Consider the following 18436-nt stretch of genomic DNA (forward strand, 5'->3'; position numbering starts at 1 on the left):
TAAAGAACCCTTCTCCACGTACAAAAAAGGGAAATACAGAAAAGATACAGAACACACATGCACACTGTGGATGGTTTGTTTTTTTCAATAGAAAATTCACATGGGGCTGGTACAACTTTGTACACAGAATTAGGCCAGTTTTAATGTGTTATATTTTCCATGGTAAATGGAAAATAAATTCCATTTTCCATCTTTCATGTGTTTGATGACACAAATTTGGTATGTAACTCCTTTTCCATCTTTCATGTGTTTGATGACACAAATTTGGTATGTAACTCCTTTTCCATCTTTTGTTGCCACGTAAGCAAATTCCACCTTTTGACGTCTTTATTTTTTTAATTTGCAATTGAAACAAATTTTAAGAATTATTGTAATAAATTCCATCCCATTAATTGACAATTTTGATGTAAAACAAAGCCAAATGAACACAAAAGATAGATGATTTTTTTGATTTTTTTTGGCAATGAAAATAAATTTCATCTCCAATACCAATAAATTTTATCCCTTTAATTGACAATTTTCATGTAAAATAAAGTCAAACGAATACTAAATAGCATTTTTATTTCAACATTTTACACGTGAAAAATTATATCAATCAAACAAAATAATTTACAATTCCCAAAAAGATAATTTTTAGATAATTCAATTATCTAAAATTCGTGTTCTTTCTACACAAGTTCTATTTTTGCAATTAAACTGACCTTACAGCCGTAAAAGGGCAGCTCCTAGAATCGGACGGCTCGGGATGCTCCAATTTCAAATTGATTGACATCCGCCCTTTTGAAAAACTTTTTCTGACCGTTTAAAGATCATTTTTTCATTCTCCCTAGGGAAATTTTCCACTCGAGCTCTGAATTTCAATTCTCATCTTCTTTAATCGATTATAGCTTGTGTAAACGAGATTGCTTCATTGTGATCATGGATGGTATTTTCTCCCATCTCTTATACTCACGTGCTCACGCACAGAAGCAGGGATTTATCTGTAGACTAATATTTTGTTGCTGTTTTTGAATTTGCAGATCAAGTTCTAGATACGCTATGTGTGAGATTCGGTCATGCTGTCACTGTATCGGATGATAATAACGGTGGTAGTTTTTTGGTTGAGTTCTATTCGATTAATATTTGGCTATATCTTGAACTTGCAATTTTCAATTTGTACCGAAGCGGAAATTGTACTTACATTTTTCGGAAAAATTTAATGCAGAACGAATCATAGAGACTCCAGATCCTGATGCTGGTTTGTATATTATCTTTTTCCCATTTTCCCGATTAGTTCAAGAAATTGTTGGATAGCGGTTTCTTGATTATGAAAATCACTGGGTCGGAATATTAAATTCTTTCCTATTTTAATTTTTTTTTCCTTAAGAATACTGGTTAAAATATCTCAGTGGACTGAATTCTTTTCCAGCAACTTCTTGTTCCAGAATAATGAAGTTCAAATAACGGAAAAGGAAAATGAAAAAAAACAGATTGGGGGAAAATTCCAATTGCTTCTGGGAAGTAATAGAGAAAGAAAACCAGCTATTTTGGGGATAACATATAAGATCCGCATTATCATTTTTACCTTTTTCTTCTTTTTATTCCTATGTCTTCACAAACAAAAATAGGAATTATTAGTTTTAATTTTATGCGACCTGGGAAAATTTGACGGAAGTTGGGGATATTAAGTCATTAATTGAATCCTGATTTGCTGCTATCGGGGTTTGGTTCAGGACCACATGAAGGAAACAATTATTTAATCGGAGGCAGTGGTGCCTCTATTGACAACCAAGAATCATGTTTATATCCAGTGCAGGCTCTTCCAATTTTCAAGAAAATTGAAGATTTGAGCAACAAAGTGCAGGTACAATAGGAGACATCCTTTAATGTCATTATTGTCTGTAATTAAAAATCAGTAATGTCCGTAATTGGCTTTAATTGTCACTCTGTTTTCAGACTATTAGGATGGAGCATACACTTCTGTGCAATGAAGTGAAGGGGATCAGTGCTGATTGTTTACTTGGCTCTGAAGCTTTCACTACTTTACAGAATCTTAGTATTTGACAAATTCTTCACCACCATACTTTTGAGATTTCTTAATGAGTTTTGACTTGCATTTTTAAACGGCCTTTTCTGTATTGGTCATAATAATAGGCACAGAACATGAACTTTTGAAAAAGAAGTACAATGAGGAGTGTGAACTACTGAAAAGAAAGTATGTTGAAGAATGCTCGGAGAGAAAGAGGGTCTACAATGAAGTGATTGAGCTCAAAGGAAATATTAGGGTCTTCTGTAGGTGTAGGCCACTGAAACAAGATGAGATTGAAAATGGGACTACTTCAGTCATTGATTTCAACTCGTCTCATGACAATGAGCTACAAATCATTTCCTCTGATTGTTCCAGAAAGCAATTCAAGTTTGACCACATATTTAGACCTGAGGACAACCAAGGTAACTTGAGAACTTAGAATTAAGGTGTAGTTTCTATGTAGACTTTTGTTTAATGGTTCTTATACCAATCCAATGTTGATTGTGCAATGCAGAGGCAGTTTTCCTTCAAACTATACCCGTAGTGACTTCTGTATTGGATGGTTACAATGTCTGCATATTTGCCTACGGGCAAACAGGTACTGGCAAGACATATACAATGGAAGGAATGCCAGAAAATAGGGGCGTAAATTACAGGACTTTGGAGGAGCTTTTTAAAGTATGTAATGATAGGAGCAGTATTATGAGATAGAGATTGTTCGTCAGCATGTTAGAGGTTTACAATGAGAAGATAAGAGATCTTCTAGTTGATAATTCCAACCAACCTTCTAAGAAGTAAGTTTTTATTATTCCATACAGAATTGCCTTTCATTGGAGTCCTTTATAAATTAAATCATGAGCTTATGCATCTTAATATTAGGTGTTTGTATAAGATTGTTAATTATTATAAATATAATTCTAGGTCACTTTGTTCATGGAATCCTCATCTTTTAGCAGTATTTGAGTGTGCTCTAAACTTTAAACGTGTTTACACAAGAAACTTAGAACTTGGTAGACAATTGTTATCAGGTGGTGTTGAAAGGACAGTGCATAAATACCACTTTATTAGAAGAGGTTTAATACTCTAGGAATGCAGGTTGGAGATAAAGCAATCGCCTGAGGGTACTCAGGAAGTCCCTGGGCTTGTTGAAGCTCATGTTTCCAGTACAGATGAAGTTTGGGAACTGCTCAAGTCAGGAAGTCGAGTAAGATCTGTTGGATCCACAAATGCTAATGAGCTCAGCAGCCGTTCTCACTGGTATGTTTAAGCATAATCTGCCATCTGCATTACTGTTTCCTTCACCACATTATTTTTTTGAACAGAAAGTTTGTCAGGATAAAGGAATGACTAGTTATCTTTATTTTTTTCCTTTTTAAATATAATTGCAGCTTGTTACGAGTGACCTTTATGGGAGAGAATTTGTTAAATGGTCAGAGAACAAGAAGCCATTTATGGCTGGTTGACTTGGCAGGAAGTGAGCGTGTCGGAAGGATTGAAGTTGAAGGTGAAAGGTTGAAGGAATCCCAATTCATAAACAAATCCTTGTCAGCATTGGGGGATGTTATCTCTGCTCTTGCATCCAAAACATCTCACATTCCATACAGGCATCTCTCTCCCTCTCTGATTTTGTGTGTCTGTCCATGTTTTTTTGTGTTATTCCATTTTTTCTATCTAATCAGCGATTTCTTTTGGACAAACAGGAACTCGAAACTCACTCATATGCTACAGAGTTCTCTTGGTGAGCTACTGAAATACGGCATTTAATCAATGATAAGGAATTGAAATAGAGAGTTAATTTGTGTCATTATTTAACTCAAGGAAATGAATTAGAGATTTTAATAAATAATACCATTTAATTGATTTTAAGGAGACAATTACAAAAGTTGAGATAATTCTTAATTGGTTATTATGATCATGTAACTACAGATTTCTTGGCTGCATAATGTCCATCAATGCAAATCTCATATTCTATTAATACTTTTGCTCTTCATAGCATCTCCATTCATAACGCATAACGGAACTCAAAATGCAGGAGGAGATTGCAAGACTTTGATGTTTGTCCAAATCAGCCCCAGTGCTGCTGACTTAGGAGAAAACCTTTGCTCATTGAATTTTGCAAGTCGTGTCCGAGCAATTGAGAATGGGCCTGCTCGCAAACAGCCAGATCATGCAGACGTTTTCAAGTACAAGCAAATGGTATGCTGGAGCAAGAAATTTATCATGAGAATCTATATGATCGGAAAATGGTGAGTTATTCATGTTTCGCCTTTTTTCCCCTTGTATAAACAGGCAGAAAAAGCCAAGCTCGATGAGAAGGAGACGAAGAAGTTGCAGGATAATATGCAGTCTTTGCAATTGAGGCTTGCTGCCAGAGAACACAATTGCAGGAGTCTTCAGGAGAAGGTACATATAAATTGAAGATATCAAATTATCCAGTAGAATTGCTCAAAAGTAAAATGTGGCGGGCTTCAGACTTGTTGACATGCTTAAACTTGACCACATGTGATGCGACCTTTAATTTGTAACGGGACCATATTTTTTAACTTTTGGGTAAAGGCCTGATAATTTTAAAAAATTTAACAGGTTCGGGATCTTGAGAACCAATTAGCAGAGGAAAGGAAAACAAGATTAAAACAAGAAAATAGAGCTTTGGCCTCTATTTCTACTCAATCCTCCTCCTTGTCATCTCTAAACCAAACACAGAAGATCACAGTAGACAAGAAACCACCTTTGGCTCCTACAAAAATGAGGTTGCCACTTCGAAGAATTACTAATTTTATGCCAGTGGCATCTCCTGCTCCCCCAAACAAAACAAGGAAGTCATTTCTTCCAGTTGTGGATGAGGACAAAGAAAACACTTCAAGGGCATCAGGGACTGCAAACAAGGGAAAGACAACATTGAAAGCAAGACGGGGCTCCATTGCTATAAGAGCAACCCCTTCAGAGACAAGTAAGGTTGTTCAGCCCACACGGAGAGCTTCCATTGCAACCCTCCGCCCTGAATCCAATGCAAACATGAGAACTCCCCTGCAGAGCTCAACTGCTCAGGTAAGGACTGATCGTGTTATGGGCCGACAGTCGTTTGTGTGGGATCCACAAAGAATATGGCGTACATCAAGAGTGTCTTCTCCATTACCACGGAGGGAAATGTCAAGAGTGGCATCAGCAGAAGCAACACCAGTTGGCCCTAGAAGTAGCAAATTTCAGGGCAGTCCTCTGTCACAGCCAGGTTCATGGATACCTAAGCATCCTACAGTCATAGCATTACAAAAGAAACACGTAGTGTGGAGTCCACTCAAGTTGAGAGGCCTGAAAACTAACAGGAAGTCGTTACTGTCCACTTGAAGTGAACAAAATCGAACACTTTTACTTTCTCCTAGATGCCTTTCATTTTTTAACCTGATCAGCGTGTATGCTTCTTGCCTACCTGTACCAGGTTTTTCTGATAGATAATTGTTTCCTATGTTTACCTGAAATGCTATTTTTTAGCATATGTAGTCAATCGTTTTGTTTTCCCCCTGTAATTTTCCCTCGAATACAGTTTCCAAATTCTAAATTTGCCTGTTCTTTGCAATTCATAATGCAGTTTGTTTGAATTTGAAGAGTTACTTTAGATAATTTAATTCATCCCCCATATACCTTATTATGTATACGTTCACTGAGAATTCTTGCATTGTGTACAAATGAAGCGAGTGCATAACATTGTTTGAAGGGTAAAAAGATACAGAAGATCTTAATGGTTTCCCTCCCTGACCAGCCTCTTGCCCCAGCCCTACCCCCGGAGCCCACCATATTGATCTTTCCCCGAAGTCCCTGTTGTTTCCATCTAACTATTCATTTTCAAATATTTATATTGTTTGAGCCACATTATTGAAATGAAAATGCATTTTTGAATAGTACATTGATGGAAAATGTGTGGTTAAAAAAAAAGGAAATGTTTTGAATTTGTGTAACATTATTTTATTAAAAAATGTGTAATTAAAATGATATCAAATCACTGTTGAAAAATGTATTTTTTTCAAATAATGTGGCTCAAACAAGGCCATAAATTTGGAGGAAAACCAGTTGATTATTGAGGTCGTTCCATCATTGTCGCGCCTTGTCATTTTAATAATTTAATTCATTTCATCCCCCATACCTTCTTCTCGTGTAAACAACTGCACGAAGTAGTAATGGATTTCCAGGCTTTTTTCCATGGGCCAACTGTGTGTGAACTCTCATCTATGTGTCCTTTTTGTCCAGTTCTCAAATCCCTTGACTTATGTCACTTTTTATCCATATATTTTATATTTGCTTCTCAAACAATAAGTATCATTTGCTTTTCGTTTGTAAGTAGAGAAATTTTTCTCGCAATTGAAAAACAACATTCTTTTTATTAATCGAAGTGAAATAAGATGACATATAGAGTGAAAATACGTGACTGGCAATACTTGAACAACACGAGAACTTTTTTACCCCATTTTGTACTCAGGATCGGTCAATCAGGGAGCGTATCTTTGTCACAAAGGAGATGGTGAAATCGACATCGAAAAACTGAAGCAAATCTTAGGATAGAGGGGAGAGAAGCAGATCTCGTTTATCAAGCAAAGATTACAATTCACTATAGACATTGAGGAAATTACCTATTGCAGAAAGAATATTTCAATCTTAAAACAGAAGCATAAACACAAACATTCTTTCACATTCTCCTAGACGAGAATCGCATTGGCGTTGAAATTGGACGCTGTTTCAGGCCACTCATTGCCTTCATCGCATCATTCTTTTGTACAGATTTTCTGCTCTTCAACGGCGACACTAACCTGTTTGCAATTCTTGATGGCGAAAATGACCTTCGAAGCTTTGCTGTAGCCGACACCTTCGGTGAATTTTTCCCCATATTTGTTGCTGCTCGTGTAGGAGAAATAGAAAGCCTAATTTTCACTTGAAACTTTGGTGCAGAAGGCGGGGGGGACTTGATCAAAAACTTGTGCGGAACTTGTTTATTACTTGCAATGACTGGTGACTTAGTCTTGCAAAATTTTTGATGCTGCGATGTTGGTGATGAATGAAACAGTGGATTGGGAAATAATACCGTCTTTCTAGCCCATGGTCTATTCCTTGGGGACACTCTATTGGCAATATATCTGCAATTTTCTTTGTCACACTCTCTTGTTTGTGTGGGAGACACCTTGAAGTTTATTCGGGATTTAGCTCGTTGGAGAGATGGCTTATCGGATTCTGATCGTATTGTTTGTAATGCCACTTGTTTTTCTCGCTTTCTTCGTGCTTCGAGTTGGCTGTTTTCTGGGTTTTCCAGCCTTCGGTTTCGTCTCCTTTCTGTGACTGGGGTTTTGGGGTCGTCATTGGCTGGTTTCTTTGTCTTGGAAGATACTGCTTCCACTATATTTCTTGCAAATTCACTTGCTTGTAGAATTTCTCCCATTGTTTCTCCTAAAAGCATTGCTGGCAATGACATTACCCGCCATTCGTCTGGAAAGAATCAGACATAGTGAGTTGAATAAGATAACTTGCTGAATCTTGAAGAGTATTTTAAGAAAATTTTTGTTACACAGTAAAATTTTGAACTTAGCCCACCTGCATTAGCTGGCAATTTTCCCGTGGGAGATCTTCGAGAATTAACATTCTTCATCCTTCAAATTCAAAATAAAGGCATTTAACTAAGAAAATAGCATCATATATGTAAATTGTAAAATTTGATACGTTTGCGGAAAGGAGTCTTCCCAGTCAGGCAAACGATATTTTGAAAAACATAGACAACATTTTAAATTAAAGCACAAGATATTTTGATATTGGTGCTGAATGGTTTTTCAAATCGGTTTTTTTTTTTTTTTCTCCTCTCCATGTATTGGGGGGACAGTCCAAGTCTAATGTTAGAAGCTTTTCGAGGCTTCATCACCAAAGTCTGAATATACTTGCAGACACCTCTTATCAAATATCAACAATTCATCAAATATATACGAGGGAGGCTCTTCTTCTGCAGAGAAGTTCAAGTGGAAAAAGAATCACTGCATTTATTTTCAAAATAAAAATAATACCAAATGTACCTAGAAAAGCAAAATATTACTAGGAAAGTCATAGTCAACTTTCTAGAGCCAGGTTTAGTAATGTGCGCAGTAATAACAAAGTTCATGATGTACAACTCGTTGGATTCATCCTATTGGTTTGGCTTATACGAAATAAGCCTCTTCCAAATAAATGTAAGAATCTGCATGTTAAGACATTTATAATTCCCTAATATAAATGAAATAAAATATTTGCTCCTGGAAGAAAGATTAATTACCTGATGGACCCTCTGGTACTGCGAGGACTAAGAGATATCATTTTCGTCCCAACTTTAACTGTGTGCTGCAGCTCTTGTAATCGAGCCATACATTTCTCCACCTGATCGGCCATTCAATTTTTTAATATTCAAACACCAATTTGGATAGAAAGAATCAATTCCCTACTTTTAAGTAGAAATCAGTAAGAAGTCTCGCGGTGGTAATAAGGCATGCTTGCAAAATACAGTAAGAGGAGATAATTTCTAATTTCAAAACAAACACATCATACAACACTGGAAAAGTTTTTCAAATTCAAACGTTCTATGAGAGAAACAAAATCATACTAATTTCAATTCCGAGACCCTAATTTTCGACTTCCAAGTAGAAATTTAAGTCCTTGGAAATCTCCAATAACTCATTGAATAGGAAAAACATCAATTTAATTCAGTCATCGAAACAAGAACCTATTCTAGGTTATGGTTGTGGTAATGTACCTTATTAACAGTTTCTCTGAGAAGAATGGGGTTGAGAGAGGGCGGCACCACCACTTTCATCAGCTGCTTTGGTGGGGTTCTTGCAACCATTTTCTGCCCTTTTGCACAACTACAGAAGGAATCGAAATGTAGGTTCTCTCTCTCACACACACACACCCCACACACAAAAGCACAGAAAGAGCAGTTCCTTAAACTGAGTTCTTCTAGGAAGTGAAGAAGGTCAACTAGAAAAAGTCATTTTTGTTGTAACGGATAGAAATGTAGTTTCAACGGTCGAATACTTTGCGGAAAAACGTATGTAAAACGGCTAGTTTTCATTACTTCTATTAAAATATATTCCCGATTATTTTATTTGAAAATGTCTACGTTGCATTCCACAGTCTGACTGTGAGTTATTATTGAATATGTACGTTAGTTTTATTATTATTTCATGAATTTTAAAATTTTATATTACTTACTCGAATTAATTAAGCAATTAAAGTTAATTATATCAATGGCCACCAAATTTTGAATCATTCTCTAAAACTCCACAAAAATTTAAACTCATTTTTGTTATATATATAATACCTTCACGTTAACTCACTCATCTGATATTTTAACTAAGAATTATACGTCGTTTATCGTTGTATTAGTTTAGTGAGTTTGCGATAGCGAATCAAACAAAAGGAAAGTTAAATGATTAACACTAAAAAAATAAAATCGAGATTTAGGGGGGATCAGACTTCCACCTTAAATAAATAAATGCCATAATTATTGCAAATAGTCTCTAATGTATGGTCAGAAATGTTCTCCTGCCAATAGTGGGAAGTTTTATCTTGCTTACTCGGATAGAACCATACTTATGATTCTCTTACTACATCAACAAATGAAAAGTCTTATTTTACTGTAGGTAGGAAAACAATTTCGAATGTATGGGCTTTTTACAAATGGTCCCTATTCTTCAAATCTTGACAATGATTCGCTCGTCCAATTCATCTTGTGCTCAAATGGTACTTTTTGAAGGAATTTAAACACTATTACCATTAAAACTGTATGTGTCTTACACGGAATTGGATAAACTAAATTTTTGGGGGTTAAAATTGTCCTATCCACAATGTTTAGCATAATTTATGAGGTAATCAATTATATTACCACCACAAATTTTACTTACTATACCATATTATAATCACACCACAATTAAAACATATTCTCATTAAATACACAACAAATTTACAATTATAGTCTTAATTCAATAAAAATTAAAAGGGTAATAAATACACCATGATAAAGAATTGATTTGTATTTATTATGAATAACATTTTAATTAGAAGGAGAAGAAAAATCTTTAAAAATGTAACCCATTTACAAAAAGGAAAAATAATTTTTTTATTGCTTGTTTTATTTTCAGCAAATATATATTATCTAAACATTTAAGCATTGTACATAAAATATTCAACCAAAACTGCTCCTATATATAAGGAGCAAGATATTGTAATATAGCAAGGGACCTACTATGGTACTAGAGTGAATATGATCTCCAACATCTAATTAAAAATAAAAGTTCGATAGCATGAAGATTCATTGAGTTATATCCTTTTTCTGCCTCTACCGAGAAGTTATGGACTTTTTTTATGCTTCTTCTTCCCTATTGATGGACAAAGATTGAGTTTTCTCTTCCACTCTATTATACATATAGAGCTTCAGCTTTAGAGAATCTCTTTCTCTCTCTCTCTCTCACACACACACACACACACAAAAGAGAAGAGAAAACATAGAGAATTCAATAGACTTGTGTGTATTTTATTAAAAACATAAATCCTGTATTTATAGGGCAGAATCAAGGATACAATAGTAATAATTTCTAGGGCTGCAAGGGTATAATTATCATTCACCTCTAAACTCTAATAAACTTACATTTTACAACACCCTCCTTGAATGACACATTACAAAATATCTGCCTCGTTAAAACCTTGTTTGATAAACATTCAATGGAAAAAAAATCAAACGAAAGAAAAAGAGTACAATTATTTTGAAATACTAAAAATAAATGTTGTCTCATTAAAACCTTGTTAGGAAAACTCAATGGGATAAAACCTGAGCGAAGGAAAAAGAGTACAACTATCCCCTTGATGTTGATCACTAAAGATCTTTGAATCAACGTATTCCAATCTCATAAACTAATTTTTTGAATGTAGATGTTGGTAGTGCTTTTGTGAATAAATCGATCACATTGTCACTTGAGCGAATTTGTTGGATATTGATGTCCCCATTTTTTTAAGCTCATGTGTATGAAAGAATTTTGGAGAAATATGTTTCGTCCTGTTACCTTTGACAGAACCTCCTCTGAGTTGTACAATACAAGCTACATTATCTTCATACGGAATTGTTGGACTATCATTTATTGAAGTTAACCCGTATGATGCTTGGATATAATATAGGTCATGTTTCTCAACCATACACATTATCAGCCAGTTTCATGGATTGCAATAATTTCAAAATGATTTGAAGATGTAACTTTCAAGGATTACTTCATAAATCTCCAACATATAGCTATTCATCTACGTGTGGTTTAGCTTTATGTGGGTTGGATAGATAACCTGCATTTGCATATCCCGACTTTTGAGAATAAAATAATCCAAATCAATAGTACCCTTTACGTAACGAAAAATATGTTTAACACAATTTCAATATCTTTGAGTTGGTGTAGAGCTATATTTTGCAAGGAAATTTACAGAAAAGCTATGTCGGGTCAAGTGCTATCTACAACATAAGTTAATGCTCCAATTGCACTAAACTATGGTATTTCAGGATAAGAACATTTTCTCTATTGTCAAGTGGACGAAATGAATTATTTTTCATATTAAGTGATCGATCAATTATAGGTGATGTCAATGGATGTGCATTATCTATATAAAAACGTTTTAAAACTTTTTCTATATATGTAGATTGGTGAATAAATAATCCATCTGCGAAATGTTCAATCTATAATTCGAGACAAAATTTGATTTTTCTCAAATCCTTCATCTTAAATTTATTTTTCAAATAATCAGTAGTTTTGTTGAGCTCTTTAAGGATTTCAATTAAATTTAAATCATCAATATAAAATGTCACAATTGCAAATTCAATATATGTTTTCTTTATGAAAGCACATGAATAGAGATCGTTATTATTATAACCCTCCTTTAACAATTATTCCCTAAGGCGATTATACCACAAGCGTTCGGATTGTTTTAATTCATATAATGATTTTTGCAATTTAATTGAAAACATAGTTCTCGGACATGTATCGTTTGTTTCTAGTACTTTAAGAATCTAAAAGTGATGTGTCCATTACGGAAGAATATCAATTCCTGGTCTTTGTAAAAAACCTTAAGCTACTCGTTGGGTATTGTATCTTGTAATTTCCTTATTTTTATTTCTCTTTCGTACAAAAATTCATTTGTGTCCAACAGGAATTACATTTTCAAGTGTTCGAATTACAGGTCCAAACACTTTTTGTTTCTCTAAAGAATTCAATTTCGCCAATATGGCTTCTTTCCATTTGGCCAATTATTTCTATTTTGACAGTTTTTAATTAATTGTGGTTTAGGATCTTTATTTTGCATAATATCAAGAGTCATATTAAAGGCAAAATATTGTCTATAACAATATTATCTCGTTTCTATAATTTATGAGATAACATATAATTTATTGAAATCTCATTATTTTTTAACACTTGTGGTTCTTCAGGAACCTTATCTTAAATAATTGATTAATCAATATTTTCTAATGTTACTTCTCTAAAATTTTTCGTTGGTTTTTCTCCTGTGTCTTTCTTTTTTGAGGTACAGAGTCTTTTGAACCAACTAATCGACCACGCTTTTGGTGTATTTTAGATTTATTTACTACAGTTTTTTTGCTGAAATATTTTCAGATGTAATATATGATTTTGTTACTTTTCATACGTCAATAAATGTATCAGGTAATTGCTTTGCAACTCTTTACAAATGAATAATATTTTCAACCTCTTGCTCACATTGTTTGATGCGGGGATCAAAGTGAGATAGAGTTGTTTCATTCTAAGTAATTTTACCTTATTTTTTAGGAAGTAATTTTTTCCCTCCCAAAGTTGGGAAAATCATTTCATCAAAATGAAAATATGCAAAACGAGCAGTAAATAAATCACCAAATAAAGGTTCCAGATACCAAATAATTGATAGTGAATCAAAACTCACATAAATTTCAAGTCTTCATTAGAGACACATTTTAGTACGTTATGGAAGTGAAATAGGGACTTGGACTGCACAACCAAAAACCTGTTGATGAGAAATATCAAGTTTGTGACCAAATGATAGTTGCAAAAGTGAATGTTGATAATAGACAGTTGGTCTAATACGAACCAATGTTACAGTATGTAAGATGACATGATCCCAAACAGAAACTGGGAGTTTTGTTTTCATAAATAATGGTTTAGTAATAAGTTGTAGATATTTAATAAACAACTCCATTAAATCATTTTGTGTATGGATATGCGCAACTGAATTCTCAATTACAATCCCAATTGACATACAATAATCATCGAATGCTTATGATTTAAATTCTCCAGCATTGTTAAGGCGGATAGTTTTAATTGAATGATCGGGAAATTGCACTCGTAATTTCATAATTTGAGCAAGTAGTCTAGTAAAGGCTACATTCCTAGTGCAAAGTAGGCAAACATATGACCATTTACTAGAAAAATCAATTAATATCATAAAATAACGAAATGATCCACATGGTGGGTATATTGGCCCACATAAATCTCCATGAATTCTTTATAAGAAAGTTGAAAATTCAATATTGACCTTTGTAGTCGAAGGTCTAATGACTAACTTGCCTTGCAAACAAGTTACACATGGACAATCATTTGGTAAAAAATCTTCTGGCTCTTTAAAGGATGTTTATGTAAGTTGTTTATTATTCGACGCATCATTATAGCTTTTGAATGTCCAAGTCGATAATGCTAAAGTATAAATCTTTTTGGGTTAACGAACTTCTGGTTCTTGATATTATTTGATTCAACCATTTTTATAAATGTATAATATATTAGGAGTGCATGAAATTTTTCTTTTATCTACTTCTGACAAGATGCAAAAGAAGTTATGCAAATATATTCGACATTATTTTCTTGTGTCATCTCATATGATATTCATTGCAATGGATATCTTTAAAACTAACCAATTTATTCTAGATTTGTTAGAATAAAGTGCATTATCAATATATAATTTTGCATTATTTGGTAAAATAATACAAGCTCTTTCGAAACCTTCAATGATATTCAATGCACCTGATATTGTATTAATATTATTTTCTTCTAATTTTAAGTCTAAAAAATATTTTTTGTCTTGAAAAATAGTACGTGTAGTTGCACTATCATTTAAGCAGGTGTTTTCACAATCCATCATGAATCTATCAATATAACAAATTGATATATTTAAAAGAACTTGAATTTAAATTCAAAATGATAAACATAATTAATACTGTGAAATTAACGATGCATAATAAAATTCAAAATTTTTGCAAAAAGTAAAAGTATATTTCAAACTAAATTTCTAAAATAGGAAATACTAGAAATATAGAAAAAAAAAACTAACATATATCTTCCATTACACCACCCTAATCAAATGGTCAATTTTCTCATTTAAATCAACAAAGAAATTGGAGACATTTAAATGAGTCACATCAAATGGACCATCATAGTTACTAAAATTTCTCTCTCCTTCCCATTCCCCTTGATTGATTTTTGGTAGAGAGCCACAAGGTGTTTTGTCTTACGACAGGTACGTATCCAATGCCCCTTTCATTCCATATCTAAAACAACTTTTTTCGTGTACCTTTTTAGATGTGTTACTTTTGTTTGCTTTGTTTTGACAATTTTATTGATTATTTCGTTCATGGTTTACTCTACGTGCAAGTTGCATCCACGTCCAAATTCATGTCCACGTCTACGTCCTTATCTTGATATTGCATTTGCTTCAGGCAATGGTACAGAACCAGTTGAACATAACCAATGATTTTTCATCGGCAATTCATTGTTTTGTTCAGTAACAAATAGGTAAGATATAATTTCTGAGTACTTTTTAAAACCACACTCACGATATTGCTGCTGCAGGAACACATTCGAGGCGTGAAAGGTGAAAAATGTTTTCTCTAACATATCTTCATCGACGATATTTTCTCCATACAGGATCAATTTTGAACATATTCTAAACAATTTAGAATTGTACTCACTAACAGTCTTGAAATCTTGCAAACGAATGTGCATCCAGTCATAGCGAGCTTTGGGAAAGACTATAGTCCTCTGATGATCAAATCTCTCAATTAGTTTTTTTTCCAAAGAACATGTAAATCTTTCTCAGTGAGATATTTAATTTTTAGCCCATCGTGAAGATGATGACAAAGGAACATAAGTGCTTTTGCACGATCCTGCAAGGATTCTTTGTTTCCTTTTTTTATTGTCTCTCCCAAACCTTTTGAGACAAGATGGATATCAGTGTCAGGTACCCATGATAAATAGTTTTTTCCAAATATGTCAAATGCAGCAAACTCAAGTGTTGTAATATTAGTCATTTGATTAACTATACAATAAAGAAAAAAGAAAATATAATTAGTTTCTAAAAATATAATTAAACATCATATTATTTAATCAAGTAACATGACATAAGTTACATGTTTTCCTTCAGGGATAAACATTAAAATAAGATGTTCTTCAAAACATGTATTATTTCAGAAGTACATTGTATTTTATTATTACTTATTCAAGAGTAATATATCAATATTCTTTGATATTTTTCTGGATTATTGAAAAATATAATTTATGATATTTAGAAGCAAGTAATATTCTTCAAAAATATTAATTATAATATTGTGCTACTTCGTGAGTATCAACAAACTATTTATAATTTATAGATCTCAATTAATATTCTTTTAAAATATTAATTATAATATTGTACTACTTCAGGGGCAACAACATGATAGAATATTAACTTAATATTTATGATAGAACAACACAAACATTTATTCAAGTTAAAGAATATTAATTACCATGCAAATAAAAAAGAATTACCAATTTTAAAGTTAATTACCAAACATGTATTACCAAAAAAAAAAAAAAAAAAAAACCTTCAAAAGATATGCTTTAAAGTTATTCTTCACCATATGGTAAATTATTATTAACCATTTTTTGTACATTCTGATTACCAAATGTACAATGACCAGAAAAATTGACATTTAAATATTGGCATATAATATATGCTAACATGATATATGTATGTAATTGTATATATAAAGCTTTGCAAAGAAACCCATGCCATCAAAATATTAAAAAAAAATCCAGTTGATTATTTGAAAGAAACAAGAATATAATGAGTAGGTTGACGATTGTGCAGGTGACTCCTTGTCCATATACAAAAGGTTGTCATTATACTTTATTTAAATAATCATTATGGGACTTGGTTCATGGAAGATAATAAAGATCAGATTTTGACAAATTATAGTTACGATACAAACTAGCATGAATTCATTCTCACAAATTCTGTAAAAAAATTCAAAAAGAAAAAAAAAAAAAAAAAAAAAAAAAAAAAACCTTCAAAAGATATGCTTTAAAGTTATTCTTCACCATATGGTAAATTATTATTAACCATTTTTTGTACATTCTGATTACCAAATGTACAATGACCAGAAAAATTGACATTTAAATATTGGCATATAATATATGCTAACATGATATATGTATGTAATTGTATATATAAAGCTTTGCAAAGAAACCCATGCCATCAAAATATTAAAAAAAAATCCAGTTGATTATTTGAAAGAAACAAGAATATAATGAGTAGGTTGACGATTGTGCAGGTGACTCCTTGTCCATATACAAAAGGTTGTCATTATACTTTATTTAAATAATCATTATGGGACTTGGTTCATGGAAGATAATAAAGATCAGATTTTGACAAATTATAGTTACGATACAAACTAGCATGAATTCATTCTCACAAATTCTGTAAAAAAATTCACATGTTACCAAATTAATTTTTGATACATGTGATAGAAAGAAAAAAAAATTACTACCTTTACAAAATTTTGAAGAATTATGCTTTTCGTGCTGATGACGTGTTATACAAGAGAAGAGGAGAAGAAAACAAAGAGAAGTTAATAGACTTGTATGTAATTTATTAATAATCAAAACCCTCTATTTGTAGGACAGAATCAAGGATACAACACTAACAATTTATAAGGTTACAGAGGTATAATTGTCATTCACCTCTAAACTCTAATAAACTTACTTATTACAATATATATATATATATATATATATATACTTGAATTACAATATATATATATATATATATATATATACTTTTTACAATATATATATCAATCACACACTCAGAAGAGCAAAGAAATGAGGCAAAAATGGATTTAGCCTTAAAAACTCAATTAATAGACACGTGGTCCAATTTCCTAGTTGGAACAATGGAAACTCCTCCATCTCCCACTCCTTCTGTGCCGATCCTTCAGCCCCTGTCCTCTCTAAAGAATTCATATCCTAACCTTTCTTGAAATATATTAAAGTAAAAATTTATGTATATTATAATCACGTTAATACACTTACTGTGGTGATATAACCACCAAAATTGTATTAATCTTTGATCTTTCGCTATATAAATAATTTCATTTATATAATATGAATTATATATGTTTTGTGGTGTACAGATGATGGTGATGAAATGAATAATACAAGTGAATGATAAATAGGATATTTGTGTCATTTTACTCATGGTTGTTTAAGAGGAGAAAAAAATTATCCTGTACCAAATATAGGGATGGCCATTTAGCTCGCCAGCTTCGACGGCCAGTGGCTCACCTTGAAAAAAACTCGAGTCAGCCTGACTCAATAAAAAAGGGGCAATAAGCTACCTTTAAATAAAACTAGAAAAACCAAAACCACAAAAAAAAAAAAAAGAGTTAGCTTTGCTCGGTTCTGTAAGGTTCGAGCCGAAAACTCGGGTTGAGCCTTGAGTTTCGACTTGCGAGCTTGTTCAGCTCGACTTGTTGACATTCCTAGCCAAACACTTATTGTGGTGGTAATATAACCACCCAAATTTCTTTGGATTTCTTGCTATCATTATGTGGATGGACAATTTATCCTCAAAATTTAATTTCATTTAGGCTCAGTTTGACAACCATTATATATGAAAAATAAGGTTTTAAATAGTAATTTTTAGGAGAACATGTAGTTAAAAAGTAAACAAAAGTTTTAGTTTTCGTGCAAAATATTTTATTGTGTGAATATGTCATGTGTGGTTGAAAATAAGTACATAAAAAATGAGTTTGATAATAATGATTGTCAAACAAGGGCTTAATACATGTGTAAGAGATAAAAGCAATATAGTATAGAAAAAAGATTCGTTTAAAACATAAGACGAATTGGTTGAGGGAGTCATTGCCAAGAATAGGAGAATATGATTGTTTGCACATAAGGCACATGCATTAGCGATCATTTGGGCTAAGAATAACTACTTATATATAAGAAGTTACATAATTGTATATACACAGATGATGTGTCAGAAAGAGAGTGAAGAATCAATTGAAGAAATTTTGATTTAATCATATCTCACTACATCATGTGTATGTAAATTATTATATACATGTAACACAACGTTGTGCTAATATCCCCT

At 32.7% G+C, this 18436-nt stretch overlaps 1 protein-coding gene and 1 pseudogene across 1 annotated transcript; one reads left to right on the forward strand and one right to left on the reverse strand.

The window, feature by feature from the left end:
- Positions 1-791: 791 nt before the first annotated feature.
- Positions 792-5604, forward strand: LOC111377791 (annotated as a pseudogene).
- A 929-nt stretch (positions 5605-6533) lies between these two features.
- On the reverse strand, positions 6534-8961 carry LOC111377792 (probable microtubule-binding protein TANGLED). Its single transcript, XM_023000917.1, has 4 exons — positions 8763-8961; positions 8289-8389; positions 7583-7638; positions 6534-7477 (listed from the first exon to the last, which is right to left on the reverse strand). The coding sequence occupies exons 1-4, from the start codon at positions 8850-8852 to the stop codon at positions 6687-6689; spliced, it is 1038 nt and encodes a 345-aa protein (XP_022856685.1). The 5' UTR covers positions 8853-8961; the 3' UTR covers positions 6534-6686.
- Positions 8962-18436: the final 9475 nt, after the last annotated feature.

This window comes from Olea europaea, unplaced genomic scaffold (genome assembly GCF_002742605.1).
Source record: "Olea europaea var. sylvestris unplaced genomic scaffold, O_europaea_v1 scaffold1725, whole genome shotgun sequence".
Lineage (NCBI taxonomy): Eukaryota > Viridiplantae > Streptophyta > Magnoliopsida > Lamiales > Oleaceae > Olea > Olea europaea.